Raw genomic sequence first — 14,980 nt, 5'->3', positions numbered from 1 at the left:
CTTGCCCCATCAGAGCTTCGCTTGCGTTTTTGTTTATTTGCTAGATAATCTGCTTTGATCTGTTTGCTATCCCTTATAATCACTTAAAATCTATCTTTTGTAGTTAATAGACTTGTTTTGTTTTGTGTAAAACCAGTGCATGGAAATCATAACTTGGGTCAGAAAGCTGTGTATATTCCTCTCCACATTGAGGGAGGGGGCGAATTTCATGAGTTTACACTGTACAGTTCTCTGTGCAGCACAAGATGATATAATGTTGGGTTTTCAGTCCGGGGTTGGAGGTGCACCTTAGGAACTGGGCAGTGCCTTAGCTGAGCGTTCCCATGCTGAGCTGATCTCAGCATCTGTGTGTAGCTGCAGGTGGGTGTATCCCTACCTGTATGTTTGCTGGAGGGGGCTTGAGGGCCTGTCATAGCAGTACAGTGTAAAGGGAGCCCAGCCCCAGTTCCAGGTGGCACCCCATGGGGAGCCCGTCACAGTTGGGTCTAACCAACCAACACTGTTTCTTCAAAGGGAAATTAAATCTCACTAATATATTGTAATTATTTGAACTGGCCAATATAAATATTTGGTAAGATGGAACCAGTTGAAATTCATCTGGGCATTTAAAAGGCCTCTGAGAGAGTCCCACAAGCCACTGCTGAAAAAACTAAGTATCCAATGGATTGAGAAGCAAAGAATTGTCATGGATCAGAAATTGGCAAATAAATGGTCAGTTTTCATGATGGCAAAAGGCTAACAGCAGCATGCCTCAAGTGCTGATATATTTCATAATGATCTGAAAAAGGGAGTGAACAGTGAGTGTAAACCAACAGGCAAGGAGACATTCACTCACATATACTCTGTCAGAAGGCAGGGACCCTAGGGGATTGGTGTTTGACTCAGTGAACGCATTATTTTCCCCTCCCTGTGGCTGGCAAAGAAAATGTTGTAGAAGACGATTATAAGTCAGATACTACAGGACCAGTACAAGTAGTCTCTGTTCAGGAGATAGCGTTATCTGTTGGTAGATCTCCAGAGCAGGGATAAACAGAAACTCAATAACAAATGCATTGTTGTTTGTTATTTTCTTTTTCACCAGTTACACTGGTGGTCAGAAAAATATGATTAGGCAAAACCCCAGTCATGCTTGTTGTTCTGGCACGGGCCCAACAGTATTGGTACTCAGAGTTCCGGGACCTTAAATAGAAGTCTTCTGACTTTTGTATATTTCCACTTGTGCTATTTGTCATGCCTTGCATTGAGCTGTGAAAGTGTATAACAAAACCATGTCCGCTTATGGGCATGGCACATTGCGTTCTATCTGGGTACATGTATCGCTCTCATGACTGTTGTACTTGAACACCTTTGTAGGAATAGATTCCAGCATCCTAGCAGAAGTTACCATTAAAGAAACATAGGCTTTACTCTTCCTGATATATCTGAGGAAGGTAATGACATTCCCCTTTCTTCGAGATACAGTATTAACTGGTTTCAGAGTAGCAGCCGTGTTAGTCTGTAGACTAGACAATTTCTGTTCATTTTTTAGAGTAAATGTTGATTGCTTGGAGATAAGGATGCAAGTTTGCCTGAGAGTGCCACCAGAACCATATGTTAGGCCTTGTCAACACTTAAAGTGTGTGTGTGTGTGTGTCCAGTTCTCCAGATGGAAAAGGCAATTCAGACTCTTTTCTTCTGCCCAAGATAGTGGAAGAAGGAAACAGTAGATATTATATATTTGGATCTTAGTAACAAATTTTATAATCCGAGTCTCAAAATTCATTTCAGTCTGCTTGCATAGGAAAATTATTAGGTTCACTCTTATGTAATATCTACAGTAATGACCTGATGGGGAGAGCAACATGGTAATGGCATTTGTAGATTACATTAATTCATAGGTATTATAGACATCTGTTAGAACAAAGAAATAATACAAAGGGACATGGTGTGCCGGCTAGAAATGTGGGCAGAAAGTGATAAAATGAGATGTAACTTGGAAAAATGAAAGGTACTGTGGAGAAGGGAGGGAGGGATGGCCATATGATTAAGGCACTTGCTTGGAAATCAGGAGGAGATCTGGGCTCTGTTCTTGTCTGTGTCACAGACTCCCTGTTTGACCTCAGGCAAGTCACTTAGTCTGTATGTTTAATGAGTTGTTCAGAAGCGTAATTCACAAATGTACTGTGAGATCCTCATATGGAATATGATGTAGCAGTGCCAAATATTTGTATTAATCATTGGTATTATGCTGAAAGAAACTGTGGGGTGATAGGAGACAGGAATTAAGCTTGAAGTCTGATAAGGCAGCAAAAAAGGCCAAAAGCAATTTTGGGCCGTATATGCACAAGAACTGGAAAAGTAAAAATCTCACTCCATATGCCTGTGGGGGTGACTGTATCTGAAATATTGTCACTTCTTGACACTTCATTACCAGAAGATAATGACAAATTGGAGTTGTGAAGAGCTGCACAAATAATCAGTAAGAACCGATTTATGAAGAAAGATTAAATGCCTGATTTTGCCATTCTTACTCACACTGATGAGTACCGTAAGCAATGGGACTGCTTGTGGAGTAACTAAACTACTCAACCTGAGTAAGAGTGGCAGAATCAGGCCTTCAGGGGGGACTGTAACTGTACAACTATTAGAAGGGGAATTACTTATGTTGGTACTAGAGAGTATAACTAGGAGTAATGGGATGAAATTAAAAGTGGGAAAATGCAGACTGAGTATCAGGAAAAATGTTGACAGATTTATTATACTTTGAAATAGTCTCCCAGTGGATGCTGTGGAAACCCTATCTATCACGTGGCCCATTTAAATCCAAAGGGCATACATAGCACTAGAAAATATACTGTAGAGAACAATCCTGCATTGGTGGGGAATAGAAAAGATGATTGAAAGGTATTTTTATCTCTAATTCCTATCGTTCTGTGGTAGAGGATTCTTTCAACCTTGTTCATTCCAGATTAAATTAAGATTTATGCCAGGAAATTTAAACATTAAAAAAAAACAAAAACAAAAAAAACCGATTGAAGAATTGCTTGATGACAGCAATTCCTGTAGGCTTTGCAGTTTGTCTAAAGTGGGCGTTGTAAGCTGTGACTCCAGAGGACCTTACAAGCCCCACAAAGGTGGACTTTTTACTCTGACTTCCTCTTTTCTGTTTACTATTCTGAAACTAAGGTCCCTAATGTAGCTTTCCTGCCCCTCCCACTTGACCCCATAGTAGCAGCATGCCTGCTATTCTCTCATTATTGCCATCCTCTTCTGGGCCATGCAGAATTCAAAAGTCTGCAATGAGTCATTCATAATTTATGAAGCTGTGAGTCATTGGACAACGTGCACTTTGCAAAGGGTGCATTAGGCCATGGCAAAATATGCACCAGACTGCTATATGCATATAACAAATACATACTGTTTCAGAAGCCCACCGCCAAAGGCATCTCAAGGCCATTATTATATGTTTTTAGAAATTTTTAGGGCCAGATTCTCAAGGCCCCAAAGCTGCATAAAGGGGCTAGAAATAGGGAGGATCTTGTCATCTGAGAATTACCCTAGCCATGCGGGAATTCTCTGCTGGTGTATAGCTGGGATATTTATTTACACCACCCGTATGCACTGGTATGCAGGGTTGTGCCAGGAGCATGAAAGAGTTGGCTGAATTGCTGCTGTGTACTGGCATTCTGAGATGGCCAATATATTGTTGGGGCCTATTACCAGCTATGCTAGATTAGAGCAGCACTCAGGTCTGGGGCTGGCATAGTCCTGGGCTTGAGAATTGGGCACCTGCAGCTGGCTTCTTTAAACTCCCCCACTTCCTGCACCCAGTAGACCCTGGGCACAGCAGAGAATCTGGATCTTAGTTAATAGTTTCCTGCGAAAAATGAGGCTTTGGGAATCCTACAGTCTGTACATTGATTACTGTTTTAGTATTAATATGATAAGTATTTTGGTACATGAAACTTCAAAACCAGTGAAAGGCACTTTTACTCCTTCGGTACTTATAGAGGATTTTGACATTTGTAGGTTAATCTGTTTTGGTTGTTCATATTTTTGACACTTAAACTGGAAAATGTTTTAACAGGGAACAGTGAATTCTGGCTATCTCTAAGCCAGGTGGTGTGTCTTGCATCAGTCATTCCTAGAAAAATTCTAACCCTAGATGCAGTGTGGCATCTGAAGTCTCAGTTGGATTGTGTTTCCGTTTTGAGTACGTGTATTGAAAAATCAGGCTGCTGTTGGGAAGCTAGTTTCAGCATAAATATGGAGAGACTAGCACTTCTCTATACTACTAGCCATGTTTTATTGTGAGATTTAATTTTTATTGTTCACAGCTCTAGGTGCTAGAATATCTCTTATTTATTGGCTCATACCGAAGGAATTCCCTGTTCTTAATCAGTACACATCTACTAATAATGTATTTTGATGATATTGATATGAAGGGGCAGGTGCTGCAGTCACTCTGTAAGCAGAATCCCATTGAATTAATTGGGAATTCACTGCATAGTAGAGCAGAAGAATTGAGACCAAATTTTACTACAAATTACTATTAGTTTAATTTCGTATTACACTGTAGGATTTAATTTGTTCCATTCTGTAAGGAGTCACTTAAATGCTCTTGTATTATATTTATACCTATGCTTATTGGGGATGCAATATTAAGGTGCGTAAAAACCTTGTTTATATGTAATCCTGGAATATAAATCAATGCATACTCCTTCCCCACCCCCATTCTGTAGAATGAACTGTGTTTTCCCACGTGATCACGGTCATATTAAAGCATAGGTCAATTTTTCCCCCTACTTTTCCTGCTTAATACTGTATAAGAGGTCAGAGACTAAGTAATATGAGAAAAAATGTATATAATGGGTGAAATCCTGGCCTCCTTAAAGTCAATGGAGTTTTGCCATTGACTTTAATGGGGCCAGGATTTCACCCAGTATATGTATAAAACATATGAATGCTGAGTAGCCCATAATATTAACAAATGTATTTTTGAGTAAAATACAATGGGGAAAATCCCTTTTCAGCCTATATATTTCCATGTGTACTAAATCAGTGCCTCTTTGGGAAGAACATTAACAGCTTGGGTAGTAAATACTTGAAACTGTTTAAGCAGCATGAAAAATGATGAGATGCCGTATTTACTTGAAAGTAGTCATGAGAAATAGCAAACCAATTATTTGAAACTAATTACTATGATTTTCAAACTTTCTGTTTAAATTTCTTAAGGTCATCAATTTGTATGTGTAACAATTGGAATTTTAGCTTAGTCATGCTGTCAGTATGGAACTCTCCATTACATTTGACCAGACTCTTACTTTTTCTGTTTGGTGTTATACAGACCCAAGAAAATGATGAGCTAAGAAAAGCCCATGAAAAACGCAAGGAAAGGTTGCAGATGTTACAGACCAACTACAGAGCAGTAAAAGAGCAATTAAAGCAGTGGGAAGAGGGCTATAGCAAGTAAGTTACATAGCTCATTGAAAACATTTCACCTAAATATTATATCTGAATGAAGTTATTGTACAAGCATTCTAAAAGTGAATTTGATTCAAATGAAGTTATGTGATGATCAAGTCTTTATCCTTTATTAAAACAGAACACATGACATACAATCCTATGATCAAATTTTAAGATTAAATCATAAAAGTAAAATGTCATGAATTGACATCTTTACTTACTTTGTTTAAGATCTCATTTTAAGCTTGACTGCTGGACAAAGGTCTGATAGGGTTGCTTATTATGCCTATCTAATTCCCAATGGGATTAATTTGTGGACTGTATGTTTTTCAATTTCTATAATGGAACAATTGTTTTTTATGTTACAAACTATATTTACAAATATATTTATTAAATAATATACAAATAATAATCCCTCAATGAAAAACTGAAAAATTCAAATATTAAAAAAGGATATTAGAATTGACTTTAGTTATTGAAAGGGGAAAAAACAGCATATGCCTCAAAAAGCAGAATATTCACCTTTGCCAAACAACTCTAAAGATATTATTTCTGGTCATTCTCAAAACAAATTGTTGATCATATTATAATTGTAAATAAAACTAAATAATGAGGAATATTAAAACTCTGGCATGTACAAGTTTTTAAATGTTTGAAAATCCCACCATAATTGCCAAAAATTCTCATTCTAAAATCTGAAAATTAGCCTAAAATCTTGTGTGTTAATTTAGGGACATCTGGGACTATAGATATATTACAGTATTTCAGTTTTAGAAATTTTAAGGCCCTAAGTATTTAGGCCCTGTTACAGGAAAACTTTTAAGCAGGCCTCATTGGGACTTAACTTGGTTATATATATATGGCCAATGGATATACTTCGGTTTCAGTTGTGGTCAGGGTAGCATCTTTCACCAGTACCAACTTCCTGTTTAATAAATAAATGAAGCCCGCTGTTGGCTGAATGGGAACATATTCAGGATACCCAGGTTTCAGTGCAACCTTAGAATTCTTGGCTACAAGTTATATTGCTTCTATAGCAACTCCTGTCAGCTGATATATAGAGAAGAGTACTGGATGAAGCTCCATGACTTGTCCTCCTGAATGGAGTTTATAAACGGTGTCTATAAAGTAAAGGCATGGCAATGGCCAAGACTTAACTGTAGAAATGTAAAGTGGGTTAAAAATTAAGAAAGTCACACATTAAACCATTATTTGTTATCACAAGGAACACAAACCACTCCTGACATTTAAATTGTGTGTTAGGAACAACTCAAAATCAAGCCCTTATTCAGTTTCTGTTTCTCTGTAAAAGGTAGAGGCCTGATGCTCCTTTGATTCCTCAAGAACCTGCTGTTTGGATGGCAGCTGATGGGGTCCAATTCTCTTGTCAGTTGCACAGTCAACTTCCATTGATATCAGTGACTGCAGGGATGGTGGGGCCTTCCACTCTTTTGTAGGTTATTCTTGCCTTGATAAGAATTTGGCACACAGTGAGAATGAAAAGAATTTCCGTCAGGAATAGTTTTATTTAATTGTTCTCCCTGGCATCATCGTTAATTCACAGTAAGGGCATTTAAGTGAAAGAGAAGTTTTGAAATCTTTTCTTTTCTTTTCTTTCCTGTGTTTCCCCTAAATTCAGCATCTCTCTTTCTCACACATGCTTTATCAACAAGAATGGGCTATCATCTTTCTCTAAGACTGGATACTTGTGCCACTTACAGATTGATTGACAGGAAGTGCTAGAGAGCTGGTGGCTCATAACCTTTCTTGGAGACTGTGTACAACATTGTCACCTTGTACTTTCTGTTGACTGACTGAATGAGGGAGACACTATGATCTGCCACACATCAGTTCAGAGCGTGCTGCCATACCAGCAGGCTATCTTTCGGAAGCTATTTAATTGGAACTTTAATTTTGATACACCAGATTTTAGGAGTCTTATCCAATAAAATTGAATTCAGCATACAAGAAGTACATCCACTAGATGTAGCAATTTCGTGTGTGTGTGTGTGTGTGTGTGTGTGTGAGAGAGAGAGAGAGAGAGAGAGAGAATGAAAGAGAGCGTCACCTTTTTTTCCTGTCAGTTTTAAAATGTTAAAATAAATGTTTATTTAAAACAAAAAATCTTTCCATTTATTAGCAGAACTGAAAACATTAAAAGCAAACACCAGCGTGCAGATCCCCACCAGCTTCGCCAAGAAGATTCTGATGCTGTCTGGAACGAGCTGGCATATTTCAAAAGGGAGCACAAAAAGCTATTGATTGAAAAGTGAGTTTCCTTTTTAAATGATATATACATGGAGAAACGTGCTTGTTTTCTGAAGCTTTTTCTCCTTGCGCCACACAGAGGAATTCCTTACAAAATTCCAAGATTAAACCATTATCTTCTACCAGAAACAAAAAGGGGGAAAAAACATCAGGTTTTTTTCTTAAATCAGTGACAAGTTACAAGTTTGCTAGCACTAACAGAAACTGTATTACATGATCTAGGGATTGTGTTAATTAATGTGGCTCTCATCTGTTCGAGATGTCGCTCTTTATTAGCCTGTATTTTATACACTGCCGTGCTTCATTTTTGGAATGAGGTGGTGAGGGGATAACCTAGCCAGCCATCCTTGTTTGATCTCCTTGATACATACGCAGTGCAGAATGCCTCTGCTCTCTTGGTTCCCTGCCCTGTCCTACTAATCCCAGCTGAGCTCATTATGGTGTAGCCTTGCTGCTACTCTTGGAGCCAGAGCTGTCCAAGCTAATTACTGGTAGCAGCAGAGCTGCCTGTTAAGGGTCTGGTGTGGATCTGCTAACACAGTCCTTGGTAGTGACCTGCAAAAAGCACGAGGGAGTTGCTCTCTTTCTTGCTGTGCACTGCCTGTCCTTTGGGTTTAGTGCTGATCCCTTCACACAGCTCTTTTAGCTGCAATAAGTGTAAAACTTGGTGAAGGAAACTCTTACTTTAGAAAACATTCAGTTTGCTTCTTTGATCTCAAAATTCATAGACTATTATACTCAGCCTGGCAAAGTAAGAAAACTTCCTTTTATACTAGACAAAAGGAAGTTAGTACAACATAATTAGCCTTTTCATGCTATTGAACAATTTCTTTAAGTCAAGTTGATTGTGTTGTTTAACAATCAAGATACATAAGGAACTTTTATTCAAACTTTGAGTAGGCTTTTGTTTGTCAGTATGACAACATTAATGAAAATTATTCTCCCTTTTTGCCTCCATATATATGCACTCTATGGAGCTTACCATAAAGGCTAAATTAATAAGTCACAGCTTTTAAAATTCTCTATCATAGGTAGGTGAGTCCATGTACAAGTGCATGTGTTCAGCTCACACATCCTACATACAGTATTGCCAGTAGAAGTACTGCATGAAACTTTGTATTGTTAATTTTTACTGCCTACCCTGGTGAAATCATTCTTGTCACCTCAGCATTTTATCTTTTCATCTTATTTCCTAGTTCTATTTAGCTATTTATATCATGGCCGTCACTGTGCCTGTTTATTTTATTTATTTTGATCTTTATGCACATCCACCAGAAAGGAGCACCTATCCCTTATTCTAGGTGCTTTCTGACAGTTAAAGATGCAACTATATAATTACTCTTGTAATTTTCCTTCAACCACTAATCACCATATCCACCACAGCCAAAAATAACCTACTAGCCAAAACATATTACAAATCTTCTACCAAAGCCCTCGTGTTGATAGGAAAAACAAATGGCTCATGCCCCATGCATGCCCTGGAAGTGAATAAACTTGGACTATTTCAGATCAGGGGAGTGAGTTCTAAAGCTGAGGGGCGTTCATGGGGAATGCCCTGCCAGCTACATTCTCTCTCTTATATCAGTCAAATTCCAGGTCTGGTGCCTCCACTGACCACACCTGTGGCAAAATAGCACAGAGAATTGGCCTCATTTCTGTTTAGGATTTATAGGTCAAAACCAACAGCTTAAATTCTGCTGGATACTGACAGATAGCTAGTGTGCTGCTCTGGTCTCTGGAGAGTATGTGGTCCAGAGGAGGTTGGGAATGAGTTCCCTTGAAGAGGTTTGTTGTGATTTACTGCTGATTTCGAAGGCTAGTTTTTTGTTAGTCAGTTAAAGAGTAAACAAAAATACTTTCTGCGTGTCATACTAAGGTTCTTATTCAGTGTTGGTTCTGATTTCATTCAACTGTACTCAAGCAAGTATGCCTAAATAAGGTATTCAAGATGGGGTCTTGTATAATTTTGTGATTCTGCCTGGGGTAGAGACTCATTTGCAGATTCAGATTTCTCTTGTAGCAGCTGGATAAAGAATTTATGTACATGCAGAGGTGCACCAATAATCTAAATTGATGTAATTAAACTAGTGCAAAAGGTTGTATGGTCACATTAATTGACCGAATTTATCAAATTAGCTTAAATTGATTAGGAACAGATCTAAGGTAAACCTAAGTAAACCACTCTTAAATTCAAGTAAGAGTGTCTATGTAGGGTTTTTCCATTTGCTTAACTAAACTGGTTTAAAAAATGTTCTACTTTGGGAAATCCTTCAGTGGGGGAACAAATGACAGAACAGGCTTCAATCTTGTATGAAGGCCTATAAATACCAAACGCCACTCTGCAATAATCCCACAAAAGGGTGTACAGGCCTGATAAATCTCCTGCAGCATGATCCATGCCCTAAAAGTAAGACAACAGTCATGTTAGGATATGATAGGAAGTCACACATCACTGAAGTCAGGAAGGTAGCTTCTTTCTTAAGTTTCCTCCTTATCAGAGTCAGTATATGATGATTCCATTGACTGTAATGGGAGTTGCTGAATTTTCATGTCATTTGAAAACTGGGCATTTATTCATGCCAACTAGTAAGCACTTAGCAGCTGAATTTTAGGCACCTGTTTTTGAAAGTCTTGGTCAAAGTGTTTTTGACCAAGGGTTTGTTTTTTTTCTGGATTTATGAGGTGCAGAATACTCGAGGCAGAGAATGTTGATCACTATTGAATCTATATGTTGATCTCTTATAAAGCCATCTCTAAAGCTGAGGTGGATTATGAATTTTTTCATTTTTCTTCCTGAAATCTATTATACTAACATACTTTCCTTGGTAACACAAACTATTCTGAGACAATTTTACAGATGGAATATTTGTTGTCCTAATCCTATAAAACAAGACATACATTGTTTCTGCATGCTTGTTAATCCAGTATTTGGCCTGTTGTTCCATGTATTTATTGTTATACCTGCATTAGTTGTAAGAATATATCATGGCCGTCACTGTGCCTGCAAGATGCATGGTTTATTCTGCATTTTGTAAAGAATAGTGTATGTTTATTGTGCTGTCTACATACTTATTATTAATAATGGAGTAGGTTTTCAAAGACGCTGCCTGTAAGGGCCATTGAACTTAATAGGAATTATAGACATAAGTGCTATTTGTGCCTTTGAATGTCTATTCCAACATTAATTACAGTCTATTACTAGATTTTACAGTTAGTAAAATCAATAATCATGGGACCCGCACTGTTGGTTCAGGTTCTCTATGCATGTATTTCTCCAATAATGAATATCTCCTTCTTAACCCTTTTCCATTGGAGGGGTGGGGATTCTTGCACTGTTACTGTAATTGGCCTCTATCCTAACAGGATGAAAGAAGAATTCTCAGTGTATACAGAAAATATTTTCATTGACAATTTTATTTGTTTTTTTTCCTCTGTCATTTTCAAAAAACATTATTCACTTTCTTCCAAGATATAGTACATTATTTCAGACATCAAATTGTGTATCAGATGTGGATGGAGAGCCACATTTTACAATTCATACTTTATAAAACCTCTTCCTTTCCATCCTCCGGGATGAAAAAATTGCATTGGTCCAAGATCTGAGACTTACTGTATTGAGACCTGGATCAGTATCAAAAAAGCACCATTAGTCCAATTGAACTATGACAGGTTTTATGCCTGATATCCTGTAAACTACCAAGGCTAGAAACAAATGCACCTTGTCCTTGAAAAGCTAGGAATCCTAGAGATATCGGGTGCTAACCTCTTTTCAGAACTGAAGGGACAGGAGAAGAAACAAAAAATATGGCAGTTGGAATAACCTGACTTTACACTATGTCTGTCATCTAAATTACTGAAATATATTTTCATTATTTTTCTTGTTATTGAATGTTAATCTCATAACATTTCAGTAGTACTATAAAAGTTAACAGGCCAAATCAAGTCTATGGAGTTACAGGTAGGATGAATAATGCCCCTTATTTGTTCTGTTTGATAGTGCTGTGGTCACTATCCCACATGAAGTATGAGATACTCTTCAAATATTATATTGCTGTTGACATCAAAATTCCTGTTTCCATGTTCAGGATCTACATGAGCCCAATAAAGTTAAGCAGAGACTATATGGGATTTCATCACTCCCTTCTACCCCAAGTCAAATAGCACAGTATTCAAATTGCCTTTCAAACTTCACTGGGGAGAATGAACCATAGTGTCAGTACAAAAATTAGCTTTTATTTAAGTTGCATAAAACAGCTGAAAAACTTGAGAAAGTTAATATTCAGTATAAGTAATCACCGCTTACACTGGCACAACTTGCGTTACTCATTGTGAAAATGGCTGCAGAATCTGGCTAAAAATCAGTAGCAATAAAATTCATTTTGCTTTCAGTAAACTTACTTTTTTCTGCTTTTTTCTTCTGTTTGAGTCCAAATATAGCAGCTAGGCAACTTGTAGCTGAGCATGATTGGTGCTCAACAACAAAAACAATTTTTAAAAATTATCTGGCAAGATACCCATTGGTCAAAAAAAGTGACAATTACATTGATTGAGAGTGAAATTTTTAAAAGTACTAAACTCACTTATGATCTTAAATCCCATTGAAAGTAACTTAGGCATTTTTGAATATTTTACTCCAATCGCTCATTTTTACCAATAATATTGTTATATATTTTTGAAATAAATTGCCAGTTATATTTCAGCAATAAACTATATCAGCGAACTGGTGCAGATATATTACTATTTTGTTCTGAGAGTGATCTGGCAGGGCTGATAGGATTAATGACCTACATTGCATTATTAAGCCTTCTCTGGCACTCTTGTCACAAGTTTCCACCAGATCTTGCAATTACTTATTAAGTCCTGGTTACTAGACAGACTGTGGTCTCGATCTGTATTTGGAAGTATTTTACCTTAGTGTTTCTCTTATTTTATCCAGACTCTCTTGGTGCAGTGATATAGGATTAGCCAGTCTGCTGATTTTTGTTGAAAATATGTAGTCCTGTTAAGTCCCCATAAACAACCTTAGTAGGGTTTTAGTTCGGCTTCAAATCTGAAGAGGCAGGGTTTGCGTGGAAAAAATAGTTTGCGGTCATGTAATTAAAGACTGTATTATAATACACATGCATAAAGAGACTGAATTAAGTCTGCAAGGGAAACCTGAATTCTGACATTGTTGTGGGCAAGACTAGATACCAGGAAAGTGGTTTAGCTAGGCCAAAACTTTATTACCATATCTGGAAAACTATCTACTCAGCAAGTGCAAGGAAATCTATTTTTTATAAATCGTACCACATGGGCGAGAGGCTGCCTTAAGTGAAGAGGCTGTCATAAGTGGATAGCCTCTCCAGAGCTGGGATGGCACAGTAGTTACCAGCGGTAGTTTTTACCAGGTAACATCATGGTTTTTATTGCTTTGGGGAAAACTAGTTAGTTGCATTTTAAGGCATTTTCTATTTTTAAAACTGGATAATTAATGCACACCACATGATACTTAGTTTTAGGTACATATTCAGACTGTAGTTACATAATGCAGTAGATTTATAGATTAATTTAGGGTTGTACAAATAAAAAGTAAAACTGCAGTCAGTGCAATCCTAATGCATGTAATTATATTATTGAACATTGGAATGTCTGTGTACATTTTGGTTTGGTATTTTCTCAAGAAAATTATACGTCATGACTTATATTTCAGTTTTTAGTAGTATATAAGTAAATGTCAAATACTTTCCATTATATGAAAACATCAGTAATGCAGAGTTGTAGGCTTGAAGCGTGCGGAGTTGCAGACTACCACTCCATTTGGCCATGCAGCATTCCGGAGCAGAAGATCAAGTTTGAAGTAGTAGTTAAACTGAGCCTATTCCTCAGTTTTGAATGGATGTATCCAAAGTTTGAAAAGATGCATTCTATGCTTGCTGAACTTGCTGGATACTGATGCAATTATTTCCACCAGTTTCCTGATTTAAAATGGGTTTAATCCAGTATTTACCAGCAGCCCCTAAACTAGTTTTTCCCAGAAAATTGCCAACACTGGTCCAGAGTCTGTTAATTTCACTGTCCTGCTGATACTTAGGCAAAAAACACACACACAAACGGGGCAGAAATACTGACAGCTTCTGTCTGCAGACTCTGGAAGACAGCACAGTGTCAGTTTACAATGGGTTCTTGATTTTTTTGAAGGGCTAAAAACACTGAGAGGAAGAAATAATTCTCTCTAGATCCATATGCAGAAGAAGACCCTTGCTGCATGGATCTTCCCATTCTGTGTGGGTTTGTGGACAAGTAAATACCTCTAGCACCTGTTCCCCTGCCTTGAACCTTACACTCTGTCCTCCACCTAAAGGGAATATAGTTTCAGGTTGGATTATCTTCTCTCTTTCCCCCCCCCCAATGTTTAGACACTTTTTGATAAACAAATTCAAGTATACTAAGAAAGGAAAAATGGTACAAAATAAAAGATTAAACATACAGTTAAGGCTGTAAGAAAATCATGGGCTGCGATTTTCTTGCAGGAACTGCAATCTTCAGTACTCACCACACTTTTGCACAATGCCGCTCTCTCAAATTTGGCCTGGCACCCCATACATCATGACCAGGTTGGGACATAGACGGATGAGGAAAGAAAGAAGACTGGTTACCAGATGGAATTCTAGGCATCAAATTCCATATTCTGTCATCCTTTTGTAAGCTTCAATTTATGCTATGTTTATGCTATTTGAATCCTTAATTGTTGGCACATCTTTGGTTTTCTAGCAACTATTAATACAAAATTTAACACACACAACTAACTATTGACAACCATAGAACTATTCTCTTTGTTCATTGAGTGACTAGACAGTGGGGTGGGGAAGGGGAGAGAGAGGTAATTTTTGTCATCGCTCTCTGCTGGATAGACGTTATAAATCAGACAGGCTTTACTTAGCAACAGTAGATATCACTTCCTGCTATTTTTATCCATCAATAAGTCAATGGGTCTGGAAATAAGAATGATAGACATGTTTCTAGATCATGAATCTAAGAAATGAAGATTGACATATTAGAGAATCTGTATAGTTAAATACTAGATTTCCTCGGCCAAGTAGGACTGCAATTTTTGGTGTAAACTCCGTAGGTTTAAAATCTTCTTCCTGCAAATGAATTCCAGTAAGTCATCCTGGATAGTTTGAAAGTGCCCAAAATGTAAGTACTGCTAGTACTTTTTGCTTTACTCTTTCTTTTGTTAGCACTATTCCCAAACATATGTAATGTCTTTTGCTCTCTCACACAG

At 37.6% G+C, this 14,980-nt stretch overlaps 1 protein-coding gene across 5 annotated transcripts in view; it reads left to right on the top strand.

Moving 5' to 3' along the window:
* Nucleotides 1-14,980, top strand: part of CNTLN (centlein) — a 268,961-nt gene that overhangs the window by 134,092 nt on the left and 119,889 nt on the right. For 2 of the 5 annotated variants that reach the window (XM_045021859.1, XM_045021861.1), the window contains exons 12-14: nt 5,327-5,448; nt 7,586-7,714; nt 14,226-14,396. In XM_045021859.1, the coding sequence (XP_044877794.1) occupies nt 5,327-5,448; nt 7,586-7,714; nt 14,226-14,396 (422 nt within the window). The remainder of the gene's footprint in view (nt 1-5,326; nt 5,449-7,585; nt 7,715-14,225; nt 14,397-14,980) is intronic. The other 3 variants (XM_045021860.1, XM_045021864.1, XM_045021863.1) reach the window with 3 other exon arrangements.

Source organism: Mauremys mutica, chromosome 6 (assembly GCF_020497125.1).
Source record: "Mauremys mutica isolate MM-2020 ecotype Southern chromosome 6, ASM2049712v1, whole genome shotgun sequence".
In the NCBI taxonomy this organism is placed as follows: Eukaryota; Metazoa; Chordata; order Testudines; family Geoemydidae; genus Mauremys; species Mauremys mutica.
This window is presented reverse-complemented; position numbering and strand designations above follow the sequence as displayed.